The sequence below is a fragment of the Pinus tabuliformis genome, chromosome 7 (genome assembly GCF_031772625.1).
Source record: "Pinus tabuliformis cultivar Carrire ecotype Pingquan chromosome 7, CPIR1, whole genome shotgun sequence".
In the NCBI taxonomy this organism is placed as follows: Eukaryota; Viridiplantae; Streptophyta; class Pinopsida; order Pinales; family Pinaceae; genus Pinus; species Pinus tabuliformis.
The window spans coordinates 1474240215-1474256868 of NC_142293.1; the positions used below are offsets into that span (position 1 = coordinate 1474240215).

At 39.4% G+C, this 16654-nt stretch overlaps 1 protein-coding gene across 11 annotated transcripts in view; it reads left to right on the forward strand.

Moving 5' to 3' along the window:
* Positions 1-16654, forward strand: part of LOC149253377 (uncharacterized) — a 323687-nt gene that overhangs the window by 67738 nt on the left and 239295 nt on the right. For all 11 annotated transcript variants that reach the window (XM_089459908.1, XM_089459910.1, XM_089459906.1 and 8 more), the window contains exons 3-8: positions 6505-6627; positions 6803-6953; positions 7116-7210; positions 7440-7559; positions 7665-7730; positions 7939-8085. In XM_089459908.1, coding sequence (XP_089316034.1) covers positions 6505-6627; positions 6803-6953; positions 7116-7210; positions 7440-7559; positions 7665-7730; positions 7939-8085 — 702 coding nt within the window. The remainder of the gene's footprint in view (positions 1-6504; positions 6628-6802; positions 6954-7115; positions 7211-7439; positions 7560-7664; positions 7731-7938; positions 8086-16654) is intronic.

Here is a 16654-nt window from a genome sequence, read left to right on the forward strand (position 1 = left end):
TATGTTGAAACCTTTGCAGGAAGAAAGGCCAAAGACATCTTTAACACCGATATCCTTAATTGAGAAACTGGAGCAATATCTTGATGGGTTAAGGAAGCGTGTGGCACCTCGATGTAAGGGCGATATCTGGGATGTCATGCTGATGAGTATTTCTTTCGCTGTTTATGTATATATATTGCAGAAGATTGTGTGTGCATATTGTATGTGGCAATCAATGCTTAAACATTAGAGTTGCTTTACTTTTTCTCTTAAGAATAACTAGAGAAACATATGTAAAACTGTTCCTTTGTATTTTTAAGCCAGATTGTTTCAAAGACTGGTCATGTGTCAGAGAACTGATAATGAACTTGACATTTTAATATTTTATATATATAAAAGGGAGAGACTCAGGGAGAGAGACACCCAGATAATATATTTATATATAAGAGAGATTATATATTTATTATTTATATATTTAAATTTATTTGAATATTTTGATTCAATATTAATTTTAATTATTATATAAATTATATAATTAAAAAAATATTTTTTATTTTTTTATTATATAATATTACCGCTCCCGATTAGCCATTTCCTGTAAATTTTGGGGAAACCTCTAGCCGTTCCCGACACCCGTACCCAAGTTCCCAACGTTCCCATGTTCCAAAAACTCATGCAACATAGCTAATAATCTAATTCAGACACTTGTAGTTGGAATTTCCAGAAACAATTTTTGGGTTTTGGAGAACACCTGTGTTTTAGCCTCTCCACAAAGTTTTGAGACTAGATCACCTCCGATGCTAGAAGAACTAACGGAAACAGGATTTAGGAGGCCAAATTCAGGGGTGTTGAATTCATCTTTGGAGGCCACATCATCAACTTACCATCCAGCCAAGCATGCCATATCATAGGGGTTAGTTGCAAATCTGTTCCAGGTTTTGAAACTGCAGCATTGGCATGTAATTTCAAATAAGGCTTAGTTTTTGCTGTTATTTCTTGGTGTTTATTCTTAAGTTTGGTTTAATATGTAACTGTAAGTAAACTGCTTGATAGAATGTCCCAGTAGTAGAGCTTCTCTTTATTGTGTAAACAAAGCTTTTGAATACATATTTCCTGCCAAGTGTTCATGAAAATGTATTAGAAAGAATTTTAGCAAATTATTGGCATATCTTAAAAACATGACATTACACTAAGCCTATTGAAAGTGTCACCTTTGAACCTTTGACCTAGAATATTCTTTAGGCGATCTATTTTGGGAAACCTCCCATGTGGTGAAATTCCACTAAAGAGCAGGAGTTGGAGTGCTGAGATGACAGTGGCACTTGCCTCATTGTTGTGTCTTTGTCTAGATTTTGTTTTGTGAGGCACAGTGTTACTTGGGAGCGGGAGCGGGAGCGGGGAGCGGGAGCGGAAGCGGGAGCGGGAGCGACCATTTTCAGAAGCTCCCGGTTTGGGAGCGAATCCCGGAGCGATTTTTTAAAAATATATATATTTTTTATATTTTTTAATTTTTGATACATATATGTCAACAAAAACATGTAGAATGATGAAATAGACATAAAAAACATAAAAAAACATAAATTGATCATTGAACCATATCACATCAATCATCTAGAAATTATAATCGTCATCAACCTTAGTAAAATAATAAATTAAAATAACATTCAATTCAATAACATTTATCATCATTGATCACCAAAGTAACAAGTTGTACTTGTAAGCCAAGTTTAACCATTACAAGAAGTAATATCGAAGATATTTCTAAGTCCTAACTTCTAACTGTTAACATGATATGAAATGTTAAAAATTTATAAAATGAAACATGAATAATGAGATGAAATGAAACAACTTTAGTCTTTCACAAAGCATCATATTCATAATTCACAATCATTACCAATGAGTTATAATTGCCAAGGCCCAACTTCAAACTTCAAATTTTCATTGTCACAGTGATATAATGTTTACAAAAAATATCATAATGTCATAATGATATGAAAGAGTCAAGAGTCAAGAGTCAAGGACTCAAAACTCAACACTGAACAGTTATGAAAACTAAAGTGACAAGTCTAATAGAAACTAAAAAAGACAAGTAAACTGTAAATCTACAAGTGGCCCTTGCCACGAGAGTCTCCAGGAGTATAAGTAGGTCTTGGCGGTCTTCTAGGAGTCTCCCTCCCAGACCGACGACCAGAACTCGAGCCTCCACGCGAGGGTGTCGATGGAGGTGGCGACAGCAATGGAACAAGACTCGGGCCCCGAGAACTGCTACTGGATGGTGGAGGTGGCATGGCTGCTGCAGCTGCTTCAGCTTCATCCCGTACAAGCTCATCTTCTAGTTCTTCCATATGTACAATGCCATCCTCTAAATTGTCGTCCTCAGGGTGACTGTCCCAAATTTTATATGTGGGATCTTCATTGGCCCGATCACAGTAATGGCTCAACAACCTCAAATTGTAGTGCACATAAACCAAGCTTTCTGCTCGGTTTTCGTTGAGCCTGTTTCTTTTCACATTATGTATATAACTGTAGGTGCTCCAACACCTCTCTGCAGAAGAAGAATTTACAACCTGTGCAAGAACTTTCAATGCCAATTTTCGCAAAAGTCCGTCGCCGCCATATGTTTCCCACCATGTGAGAGAATCAAATTTATCTTTGTCGTCCATTGCATGGAAGTTACCATACAAACCACTGCCAGTGAAGTATCTGCCTATTTCAAGGCGCACAGCTGCACATTCCTCCCTGTCAGGCACCAACTTTTCTAATGCATCCAGATATCCTTTAGTTACCTCTCGATCTAAATGGGGTTTGGTCCTAACACCACCCCCTGCTGCAGGTTTGCCCAACCAAGAATCTGAGTAGTATTTTGGCGTAAGGATATACGCCAAGCAATGTAGTGGAAGGTTAAGCTTTTTCCACCGTTCACACACACAATCGTGAATCAGATTGTACAAGTCGGGATCTCTGTTATTAACAATGTCTTTTATTTCCCCCAACATGGTATCCATTTGCTCATACACCTCGCCAATCACCGGTTTGTCTGTATCTGCAAACCGAATCATGTTATAAATTGGCTTGGTGAAATCCAATACCTGTCTCACAGCTGTCCAAAACTGCCCATCAAGAGCGGCCTCCTCCACCGTATCAAAACCTGCAATGTCAGCTACATTTGTAGCCCTTTCCTTTAACACCTGCCAATTTGGACTTGATACCATGCTAGCTAAACCCTCTCTTACCTTCAAAAGGCGCCTGAAGGTGAGGTAATAGCTACCAAATCTAGTCCTCGCAATCTTCAGCAACTCCAATCTCGAGTGACTGCGGAAAAGGCCATGGGTATTGCTATGATTTGTAATAAATTTTATCATTTTTTTTCCTCTCTTGTACAAATCCCCAATCCATTGGTATTGTTCATTTTTGTTTTTGACAATATCATGCAACAGAAGGTTCAATGTGTGAACCAAACATCCAGACCAAAATATGTTCGGGTATCTATCCTCAATAATTGCTCCCGCTGCCTTACAATTAGGAGCATTATCAGTGATGACTTGGATGACATTGTATGGGCCAATACGCTCAATTGTTTCAAGCAATGCTTCTGCAATGTTGATAGCGGTCTTGAACTTGTCTGAGTAATCATGTGCAGCTAGAAAAATGGGACCACTTCGGGACACAGCAAGAACACTTATCAATGGCTTGCCTTTTACATTTGTCCATCCATCAGATACAATGGACACCCCATTGTCAGTCCAAGAACTTGTCATTTTATTCAAAGAATGTGATATTTTTGCTTTTTCATGATCAAGGCCAACTGTTCTTGCCTTGTCATACCCAGGGCTCTTGTATCCTTTAGGGGCATCATTTATGGCAGAAACCATTTCGTGCCAATAAGGTGAGCGTAGAACATTGAATGGTATCCCATTTGCATAGAGGAACCTGTAAATTTTTGAATCCACATCATTCCTACACCCCTCATCAAGGAAATCTGATATGCTTCTACGGCGTAAAGATGATGACCCTGAGCCTCCATGTCCATATCCACTGCCTTGGGAGGATGCTGAAGGAGTTCTTTGTGAGCTTGGTTCAAAGAAACCCCTTGATCTTTTTGCTTTGTATTGGGCGTCCTCCTCTTCCTTTATGTATTTGGCTCTATCAACTGTTGACACCCCGTTGCAAGTTCTGATTCCTATTTGTTTCTCTCCATCCCATGCCCTTTTCCCGCAAAGGTGTCTTCTCAAACGGGTGTATGAGCCTGTGAAATCAGTGTTGCAATGGGGGCAATGAAATTTAGTGGTTCCACCCCCTCTCCCTGTTTCAGGCCTCTGAACATATTTCCACAATGGAGTTTGGTCTTGTTTAGTTTTTTCACCCTCATGTTCACCCTCCACATCCTCCTCACTGGGGTTTTCACCTATTTGACTTCCTCCGGCTTCTTCATCCACCTCTTCAGGGTCAGGCCCCCTCCGTTTCCTACTCTCCACCACCATAATAACCAGAAAGGGGACCAGGAAGAGGAAAATGTCAATAAAAATGCTCAGGTCCATCGTGTTTGATGTTTGTAGGGTTTGAGTCTTGAATCTGCAAATTAATTTAGTTTATTGGGATTAATTCATTTAATTTATTAATTTAATTTAAATTAATGATCTTTAAACTCAAACAGGTAAATGAAACTAACCAAATTAACTACCTAACCAGCTAAACTAACTAAATGATTAAGTTACATACCTCTGCAAGCTTGCTCCTCGCTCCTTGGCACTTGCTCCTCGCTCCTCAGCTCTGGCTCCTTGCTCCTCAGCTCTTGCTCCAGCTCTCAATCTCTTGCTCAAGCTCTCAATCACTTGCTCAACAAAGTTGTAATGACAAGTTTTTGGCCCATTGGGCTTATAAAACAAAAAAAATTAGCTAAATTTTTTTAATTTTTCGGGTCTGGCGGAATTTTTTTCCGCCGAACCGCTCCCGGCCGGTTAAAAATCGCTCCCGGAGCGTTTTTTAATGCCCGGGAGCGATTAGGGAGCGATCGGGGAGCGATCGCTCCCGGGCATTAAAAAACGCTCCGGGAGCTCGGGAGCGATCGCTCCCTGAAACGCTCCCTATCAGAGCAGGGAGCGTAAATTTTTTTAAGGGAGCGCGCTCCCGAAAATCGCTCCCGTCCGGGAGCGATTTTGGGAGCGCGCTCCCGACCCGCTCCCGAGCCGCTCCCGCCCGGAGCGCGCTTCGGGAGCGGGTTCGAAGGGGGGGGGGGGCGCTCCCCCGCAACACTGGTGAGGCATCTCACAACACCTGCTAGATTTCGAGGCAACAGGCCCAAGGATGGGAATATCCTGGAGGGGCCAAATCACAGATGATGCCTTTGAGATCTTGGATAACTAACCACATTTCTTCTTTCGCACAGTTGTGACCCAGTCCCTAGACAACTTGAGTTCCGCCTGCTGGGATTGGTGAAGTAAGCATCCAAGAAGTTCCTTTGTGTGGGTTGAAGCGAAGAATCAAGATAGTATTCTCTTTGCCAACAGGCTTTAAGTCAGTGCTCTAGTGTTTGGAAATGGAGGAAGAGTGTGGACTTCGGGTCCATCCATGCAAATTCAAGGGTGAGGTTCTTTAGATCCAAAGTGACATGAAGGAAAGAGGTGCTTATCTCTAAGGGATCCGATGGGGCCATAGGTGGGTGGAGCCCACATACTCTAAGATTAATATTTCAAGCGTGGTGGAGACATTCCTTGTTCAATCTTGCTTGTACCACTTCCTTGACCATAGTGAGCAGGGGAGAATGTTCCCTTTTTCGGACCACTTCAGCCCAATATTTAAGTGTTTATTGCTGAAATTCCGTCTCTTGTTTAAAAAGGGCCTGCTATGATCTCATCTCTTCTTGCAAATTTTGTGTTCGATATTTCTGTTTGGAGTGTCTATTAGTGAATGCTTGTTTTTTCATTTCAGAAACTGGCTCTTTGAGGTCTAGTACCTCTGAATGGAGCTGTTTGTCTTCATTCCTGATAAAATCCATCCTCCATGGCAAATTCTTAACCTGGGATGTTCAGTATGAGAAGTCATGCTCCATGGTGATATCATTGGGGCTACAGATTTGTCCTTGGATGCTGTTACAATTGCTGGGGGTCCCGTGCTGTGTCTAGGTTGTTAATTTGTCCTCAAGCAGCAATTATGGCAGTGAGTCGTCCATTGAAGTCTTCGATTTGAGGGTGATCTGTTGCTCCCCCACCCCCGAAGGAGGCCACTGGTATGAAGATCAAATAGAAATAGCCCTAGCAGAGGTTCATGACAGAGTGCATCTAACTCACATTGCTCTGTGTAATTTATGAAGAATAGTTACTGTGTCTTTTCTTTAATAGATTTTGTTCGCATCCCCTTTCATGTATAAGTTTACATCCAAATCTGAAAAGCCTGACAAAGTTTCTTATCTGTTAGTCATGTATATTTAAATCATGAAAATATTCATGCTTTTATCTGGTTATGTTTGATGTTAAACTTTAAAACCCTGACTGTGACTATGGTGCAACATTTTGTGGTTGCTCTCAGGTGTTGATGAGATTACCAGCTTTGTTTTGGGGGCTGGCATTGACTGAAAATGTAGATTGTATGACAGGGCCTTTTCTAGAGGAAAACCTTATTGTGACAGGGCTTCAAAGTTTTATAAATATGGTCAGTTGTAAGACTTTGCATTTGTTTGTTTTGTTCATTTCTGATGGTTCTACCTGATATATTGACATTGCATGAGTCATGTAAATTGTTGGACTGCTAATCATAAAAGCGTCCTTTTTATTATTATTGTTTTCAAATGACTAAATCATCCTTTTCCTTGATTTTAATTTCAAAGGCTATTGAGTGTCTGCTACTGGCATTCAGGGCGCTCTATTTGCTTCTGTTGTTTGCACCATCCATAGTAATTGGGACAGTTGCAGAGGAAGCAAACATACAAATTCGCTCTCTTTGGTTGGGTCTCCTTTTAAGAACAGTTGAGCATGCAGGCATGTAATATTTGACCCTATGTAGTATGTTTCTCCTTTAGTGAAAGGTTTTCTGTTGCTTGCTTAGGGTTCTATTATATGTTTGTCGATTTTCTTACTAGTTTCTAGATCTTTCAATTGTATTGTTCATCCAGACTTGAGTTTTATTTGGCAATTTTGTAGGTCCAGCTTTCATTAAGTGGGGACAGTGGGCAGCAACTCGTCCAGATATCTTTCCACCAGACATATGCAGTGAACTTGCCAAGCTACATTTCAGGGTAGCCTTCTAACTTGAAATCCACAGGTTCCATTATGCTGAATGCTTTATTTTGATGTGAATTCTCTGCTCCAAATTACTTGAAGAAGCTACTTATAGAGGATTCTTCTGATGTAGCTTGGCTGCCATATAAGTTATTGAAAATAAATACTAGTAGATTTTGGAATTACCTTATGCTGATAGTCACAAAGTTTAGTATTTTATTATATTACTGTGCCAATTTTTTACAGGCCCCGGAACACAGTTTTTTGGAGACAAGGGACATTGTGAGTAAGGCTTTCAGGTCGCCAATCGAAGAAATCTTTGAAGAGTTTTCAGAGAAACCAGTGGCATCTGGTAGCATTGCACAGGTATACCTTGTTAGGTTCTGGCAACATGAGATTACTACTCCTGAATCTTCAGTGAAAACTTGTATTTCTAAATTTGTGAAGACACATTTTGTTTTCTTTCTTCAGGTTCATCGGGCAGTTCTAAAGCAGAAACTGTCTCCAGAAGGGAAACCTATCACAGTAGCGGTTAAGGTAAGAAATGGATATGGGGCCTGATAGCTTTGCCAGAGTTAGTGTTGTTTATATGTATTAAACAAGAGAGGGTCTGAAATTTGAATGATTTGCAAGACTTTGTTTTTGTTTAAAATCTTCCTTTATGTTTTGGATTGTTCTGCATGTTTTATCCATGGATATATGGTAATATTTTTCAAGTGTGTATGTCTATTTATTTTCACTGTAGGTGCGCCATCCTCATGTAAGCAAAATAATCCAAATGGATTTCACTATAATAAAGTGTTTTGCAAAGGCTTCAACGTTGATGCCTGGTCTGAAGCATTTGCAACTTGACAAGAGTGTGCACCACTTTGCAAGTTTCATGACTAAGCAGGTACCTTCTAGTCACATATTTGCAAAAACATGTCCCATTAAGAGAACAAGGCTGGATGATTTTTTCTAATTCCTAAATTTTGAAATATGTGATAGGGATACAAGATAAGGCTAAAAAAATTCTGTACTTATTTTTGGAGGATGCAGCAAGGTTGTAATACCTTGATTTTGGCATGCAAATAAAATGGGGAAAACACTACACCTTTTATAAACAACCAAGAAAACCTAATTTTCAGAAGTGGGTGATTATGTGCAAATGGTGTATTAGCGGTGAGAGGAACACATGGTGATGTAAATAATTTTATATTGCTCATCTCTGTTTTGAGAGGAGTGTTGAATATCTTGTATTGTTTTGAAATAACCCATCAATTAAAGATTGGTGGTTGGATAGCACTTGGACAATGAAAATTTTGATATGAACATGGCTAAACAGCTGGTTTGTGGGAAGACATACCTAGTGGGCTGTGGATTTAGATATTGATCATAAACAATATTAAGTTAATAGGGACGGTATTAAAGAAAGTTCATTCCTTCTTATGACTTCACTGTTATGGACTTGTTCTATGCACATACCACAAGTGAAAATAAGGAGAAAGAGTTATAGCATTAGGATGTCTGCAGGCCTACTCGACAACTATGGATATATGATAGCCAAGTTCAATGTTGTTTGAATGGTGGATCACCTCTCAAACAGGTGTTCCATGGATTTTTTTCTCCAAGTGTCAATGCCATACAGTCACAAAATCATCTACATTGAAGGAGATGACTCGGTTGATTCCACCCATTTATGATATAGCTAGAGAAACAAGAATACCATCCCTATTGTCACTCCTCATATCGTATGAGGTTTCATATTGTGATTTACATTTGATGGGGCTTTTGTTAACATCCATGGAGCATTTGGATGGATTTTTGGGGGGAGGACCTTCATGGAGCCTTTTCTATTCTTGAGCCTCAGAATAAATCCTAGAAGTCCTCAATGGGGACTTTTACCTAAAACATGATGGCCCAAGCATGAAGCCCGTGCTTTAATAAGTCATAATAATAATAATAAAAATATTTTCTTTATTCTTTTGATAAGTACATCTCAAATATATTTATGCAAACCAAACCTAGTTACAAAATTCAACAATACAAACAAGCATAAGCAACCGATTGCAAAATGAATAAAGTACCTTTTGATCGAAAACCCACCTTATTTCTCGTTCTCCTGCGAGGTGGGTGAGAAGACATATGACAAATGTAGGTGGCAGAGATATGAATGCACATCGTCATCATCTAGTGGTGACTACAGGGGCTCTTGGCTGGCCGACTAGAAGAGATGATGGGAGAAAAAATTTCTCCTATGGGGTCACCTACTGTTGGTGGGTAACAAGAGGGAAATTAGATCGAGATCCCTTATCTCTCTCTATCATTGACAATTTATTCATCAACATCTTTTAACCTTACATCAATTCATTTGTAAGCTTATCAATTTTTTTGGCAAAGGCTTGCAAAGCAGGATCTACCTAGGAACTAGGTTTGATCTTAGGTTCAATCCTATCCCTGAGATAGTTGAGCAAATCAATCCTAGCAACATTTATATTTTTTTCTACCTCAACAACCATAAGTTTAGCCTCTGCTAGGTCCTTGGGACCTTTATCCCTAAGGGCATAGGTTGGGTGTCCATGAAGAGATCTAATATACCTATTGAGGATAGCATCATCAGAAGGCATGTATCTTTTAGGGATCTCTCCAAGGAGGTTATCAAACCTTTGAGTGTATTCCTTCACAGTTTCTTTCTCAATTTTAGTAGCTTGGAGGAATTTCTCAAAGAGCATACCTCCATCTAAGGTTGAGGATTGTGGAAATTTCTAAACAGAAATTCTATTACTACAACAACTGATTTATTTTACCTACTTATTTCTCAATAAGTTATTTAGGAAATCACTTCAGTAAATATTAAAATAAATTCTACTGCAGATATCACACCATTATACATAAACAAATATATGCACAAGAATCAAACTCATGAGCACGGTTATTTTTGGACAATTGTCCCCGGAAAAACTCGAGGCAGGAAAACCGGTGCAGCAGAGGAGGGCTTTATTAATCTTCAGCAACAATTGCTTTTACGGAAATTTTTTGCATAGACACTGGGAGAAAACACTTGAGACTTTTCTCCGAGACTTTCTGACACCCTGGAGGACTTCCTTTCCCTACTGCGTCATTCTGTGTGGCTCTACGCTGCTCTATCCTTCTCTGTGTCATCAACTGTGTCTCTATGTTTTGCGTCTCCCTCTGCTTTGTCTCTCAGAGTCCTTGCGTCACCTCTTCTGAGCTCCCTGACTGCTGCTAATCACCCCCTCTTCCTCCACCCTGCTACTCTCCCTCTGAAACCGATTTCACTCTCTCTGAGAATCGATTTTCCTTGGGATATTGAGTATCTGCTGGTGTGTCTCCAAATGACCGTCAAGTATTCTCTTATATTTTTCTTGTTGATGAATCAACGGTCGAGATTAAGTCCCTAATCAACGGCTAAGATTAAAAAAGACTTGATCCTCATCTCTTAGAAGCTTTCATCCTTATCTTTATTAATACCCATTAATATTTTTATTTTCCTAAGTTTAGACTTACGGACCCATTAAAAGTATTAATTATTTTAATAACTCCTCATTCGAATGGAATTTCTCAAAATGATTTCTGGGTCTTGGAGAACTCATGTGCCTTAGCCTCTCCACCAATTTTCATGGCTAGAGCACATCCGATGCTACCACAAATCAACAAGGACCATCTTTTCGTGAATGCTTCATGAAAGGTATCCCAATTAGGAACACCTTAGGATAAACTAAGATACCAATCTCTAGCATTTCCATCAAAAGTCAGGGAAAACAACATCATGACTACATCTTCTTCCATTATTAGCTTTGCACTCATTGCCTAATAAAATTCATGGATGTGTTTCTCTACAGTGGTGGCATCAGTGCCATTGAATTTGGGAATCCATCCATGATACTTCTCAGGCAATGGATGTGGGGCATCAGGGAGATTGCTCAAATCCAAAGGTCTGAATGCAGCTATAAGCCATGGCCTATCCATGGAGAAAGGGGTGGTTTTATCAGCAAATAGTTTCCTAACCACAAGACTAGTAGGATTAATGGGAGATGTAGAAGCTTCAATGGTCTTCTTGGTAGTCTTACTCTTTCTTGGAGCTATGGTATCATTAGAAGAACTACCAGGGGAGTTGATATCATTGGATTCAAGAGTTGCCAGAAGAGGATCTATCTTGTTGTTTGAGATATTCTCTTTAAAAGGGGTGAAGCTAAATCTTCAAATTATGAAGAGGTTGACTCAATTTCTCCTCGACAACGACGCCAAAAATATTTCCTCAAAATCTAGCAGATCTCGTAAGTGGTGACCTAGAAGGAGAAAACTAGACCAAGGGATAACAATGAGGTGTGGCCCAATGTTACCATTACGACTACCTCCTTCTCTTTTGTGGATTTTCACCACTAGGGAGGCTTCCCTTTAGATAGGTCACCCAAGGATATATGAAGTTCAAGGATCAAAGTGACTAGAAAGACTTATAGAGGACAATTCCTTTATCAGTGAGAAAATCGATCTTACTCGTGTAACTGAGTATCTGCCTCTGGTGTGTTCTCCAAGTGCCCATCAAGCCCTCTCTTATGATCCTCTCGTTGATCAGTCAACGACCCAGATTAGATTCTAATGAATGGTTAGGATCATTTGACTTGATCTCTGCCTTCTTCTAGACGTTTCACCCACAGTTTAGATTAATACCCATTAATTATTTTAATTTCCTTAGTTTAGACTTAGGGTCCCATTAAAAATAATTAATTATTTTAATAAAAGTGTCTCCAGAAGGAATTTCCCAAAACGATTTTTGGGTATTGGATAATGCATGTGTTTAAGCCTTCCTGCAAATTTTGAGGCCTAGAGCACATCCGATGCTACCCCAAATCAACACTGAATTGCTTGCACAATCTGCATTTGTGAACCCATTCAAACTAACATCCTCCCCTTGGGAGTATTTCAACCCATATCCGACTGTTCCACGCACATACCTAGGAATGTGTCTAGCTGCCCCCCAATGCACTCTTTTTGGTTCCACCATGAATTGACTAAGAGTGTTAACAACAAAGCAAATGTCTGGCCTAGTGTTGACCTTATACATGAGTGACCCAATGAGTGTGAAAATTCCTACACTGGAAGGAACCCCTACTGCAGCAAATTTGAATCTACTTCACCTACTTGATTTTAAATTACATTCATCAAGTTATTCTTTTGAATACTGAAGCAAATTACTTCTGCAACCTGCACTAATTAAATATTTGATCTCATGAAACAGAAAACAGAGCAAAGAACAAGATACATAAGACACTTATTTTGGACACATTAGTCCCCAGAAAAACCCAATGCAGGAAAACTGGTGCAACAACTTTGAGGGTTTTATTATTATGTAGGAGAAACATCTGAATACAAATATAGGATGCTCATCTAGCAATATTTTACAGAGAAAATACTTGCAGAAAATCTGAGTGAGTTTTACCTCATTTCACCCAACAGAATTCTGGCTGATCTGGCACAACATTGGATAACCCTGGCTATTTTTGCGTTGGGCCTGCGTCAACATTGCGTCACCTTCTCTGCCCTTTGCCTTAGCTCTTTCGACTGTTTCGACAGTTCCCGCTGTTTTGACAGTTCTGGATTCTGCGTGATAGACAAGTTTTCTACATTTTCTCTCCCAGATACTGTGTTGCCTCTGCGTCAACTCTCCTAGATACTGCACCACCTCTGCATCAACTCTCTCGACTGTTCTGGCAGTTCCCGACAGTTTCGGTTGTTCTAGAAGTTCTAGATTCTGCGTGACAGGCAACTTTTCTACATCAGCTCTCCCAGCTATTGCACTGCCTCTCTGCAATCTCTCTCCGCTTCTCTGTCAATATTCTCTGAAAAGTCCTTCTCCTGGATTCTCACTGCCCCTCTGCTACAATGTAATATTCCTAATTAGCCATGGCTAATTGGAATATTCAATTTTGCTCAATTTTGCCTTCTATAGTTATTTATAAATAAAAAGGTGAGGAAAAGGGGGACATAACTCACTTTTAGAATAAAGTCACTCCCTAGTAGCACAACGTTGTGACTTAAAGGGGAGCCAAGGGGGGCCAAAGGACCACGCAGAGATGGGGCCCACGTAGACACTTGGAGGGAGTGCGCAGATAGGAAGGAACACGTGGCAAGAGAGGGGCTACGTTGGAGGAGGTGGGCCTTGGGATTGAGAGAGGCCAATGCTATAAAGGAGAGAGGAGTCTCCTCATTTTGGCATTCGATTATGTGCATTTGAGCTAGTCACTTCGACTTGGAGCATGCTGGCCGTTTACCCTGTCTGCAGCACTGTTTAGTGCATTGAGTGTCTCCGTTCGGAGATCTCACCCTTAGCCCCGGGGGACTTCGAGTGCCTACTCGGGCGAGGTAGTTTTCGGCAATCTTTTGCACTAGGATTGATCTTTGGCATTGTGGAGGAGTTGAGCCTTTGAGGACTGTTGACCACTACGTGTCAACTTCCCATAGCAGTACACCCCCTTTTCTTCGCAAAAGGGATAGCGCTTGATTGACGTGTCCGTGCCATTTGACAATCATCGTCGACTTGATCAATTTATGTTGTAAACCCAGTCTGCATGTGTGAATTGTAAATAATCTTAGTAGAGTTGAGTCATGTATGTAAATTGCCTAGGTGGACCTAATTTTCTAGTGATAATCTACGTTTCGGAAGGTTTTTTGTCTCACCGATCCATGATCGGCAGAGTTTTCCTTTAGCCTAACCCCAAAGCCGGAATGAATTTTGTCATTAGAATCTTAGAGGAATCCTAGTGTGTTGATCTGCTAGATTATATTTGGTCGCAGAACTGGGTGGTTTATGAGGGTCTATGTCAAATGGGTTCTCCCCCTTGAGATGTAAAGTTGTAAAAGTCATGATGTAAAGTGTCTTGAGGGTTAGAAAATGTTTTAATCCCCTCCTAAGTCCTAAGTCCTAGGTGATTTTTCCAAAGGCTAAGTTCGAGGATCCATTTAAAAATAAATTAAAAAATTAAAAATTAAAAAAATTGAAAAATTAAAATAATAATAATAATAATAATAATAATAATAATAAAATAAAAAAATAAAAAAATAATAATATTTTGAGTAAATAAATGCAGAATTTCAATTTTTTAATGCATTAAAAATTCGACGGATGAGATTAAGAGATATCTTGATCCTCATCAACGGTCGAGATCATTTTGACATGGATCACTCGAACTAGCTATTGGGAATTTTTTCCTTTAAATAGGGTGCTAGGGGTCATTTGAGATCATTCGATCTGAGAGTCTGGTGCTAAAGAAAGCTCTCTTGTAGTCATTTTTTGTGCAATAAAGAAGACTTTGGGGTTAAAAATCTTGCTGGTGTTACTCTTCTGAAAGTGCTGTAAGATGATTTATGTTTCTGTATAATTTTATTTTCAGCCATTGATTTTAGCTTGATGAAGATTGATCTAGGCACAGGTATCTTGTCTGATCTCTGGGGTTTGAATGATAGTGTAGATCCTGAAATATAGTGGCAGGTATCTCCATTTGATCTAGATTTCACTATTGTTTTCTCCCTCTATGTTAATGGTTGATTTTAAGCTGTGCAGGAAATCCTTTTTTCAGATTACCGGGCGTTAGGGGAAGTTCTCGGCTGAACCAGCCAACTCCCGGATTGTGTTTTCTGAAAGAGCCCAGCCAGTTCTTGATCCCGGGCTTATCATTTGAAATTTTTATGAATGCATGCAGGGTTTTCTGAAGTGTCTCACATTAAAATTAAATTCTGATAATACTACTGTGATTATTGACAAATCTGGCTACTAAAGAGCCTTAGATCTGTAAATACTGTAAATTTTTTGCTGGGTTTAGGGTTCTCAGTTTCGTTTCTTGCACATATTATTTTAGGTTTTCTTTTCTTTTTGCAGATTACAGGTGCAGGTTTTGAGAAATTTTCAGGGTTTTATCAGGCAAATTTGGAGCAGGGAATTTCAAATATTGATTTTGTGGAAGAGCTTCAGTGTTTTTTCTGGGCAATCTGGGCAATCCGTTCCCTCTCCATCGCTGCTTCTTCTCAACCCGCAATTCCTTCTGGCATCCTTACGCAGCCCCATCATCCCCGCCAGTCCATTTCTCAGACCTCTTAACGCTGCCCAAATCCACTACGTTTCTCTTCTCCAGCGTGCATTCTCCTTTAACCCATAGCTTAAAAACTCGAGCTTTCCTTCCGCTGCTGCATCAACCTGCTAACCTTAGACCTTCGTTTCCTAATGCCTTACGCTGCTCCTCTCATCATATCAGCTACACGCTGCTTCTGCCTTCACATCCAGCGCTGCCCGACACTTCGTGTGTCCATCCACTGGCAGCCCGAAATCCCTGCGTCCTTCCCACTGCTAATCCTTCTTACAACTCCTTTCACACACCCATCTCTTTCCGCCATCCGAGCTCCACGCGTCCTTGGGAACCTGTGAGAAACTGCAAGAGGAAAGAAAACGCGCAGTCTTGCAGTGGCCCTCACGCAGTCTTTCAGTGGCCCTCACGTCGGCTCTCCTCCGCGCGGATCCTGCAAACCCCTGCGTGCTGCATGGATCGAGCTTCATCAAAGCCACTCTGCCTACGTCTTCTTTCCAACCTGCAAGCCAACAGAACAAAAGCAAAAAAAAAAAAAATGTGGCCCCTTGCTGCCGTCAAGCTTTCTCCAAACCCTGCAAACATCAAGACAAATGTGAGTCTTCCGCCGTCTGCTTTCGAACTTTCCAGGTGCAGCGACAAACGAAATTTCGATTTCAAATTTTTTTGTGTGAGGTAAATGTAATATGCGTAGAGATATAGTTAGGTTCTGTTTCATATGTGCGTAGAGTTAGATTTCGTATGTTTCAAATAATAAAAAAATAAACGTAAATAAAAAAAAAATCGATTTTTATTTTTACCTTTAGATGTTAGCGTTATTTTGAATTCCCTTTTCTTTTCTTCTAGTTTTAGATTTATTTCATTTAGTTTAGGTTTCATATAATAAAAAAATAAGGTTTAGTTTGTTAGATTTTCATTTTGTTCATTTAGGTTAATGTATATTTGACTCAAGACTTTATATAAAAAATAAAAAAAAAATTCATAAAAAGATTAAAAAAGTTCCTTTTGATTGTTATTAGACTTTAGTTTGGATTTAGATTAGATTTTAATAATTTCAAGTTTTGTTTTAGTTTCAGTTTAGATTTTAATTTTAAGTTTTGTTTTAAAAATTATAACAATAAAAAATTCATAAAAAAATATAAATCTTTAAAAAAGCATAAAGAAATTGTTTTCTTATAGTTTAGATTTTGATTTAATTTAGTTTAGATTTAATATCATTTAGATTTTTTCGATTTAAAGGTTTCATTTAGTTTTAAGTTTTGTTTTATCTGAAAAATATAAAAATATTTTGGGAAATTTTTTGCCAATTTCAATCTTGGCTCGGGAATTTTTTAGGTTTCATATTTTATGCTGAGGCTAAAATTTTGATGTGGGAATTAATGT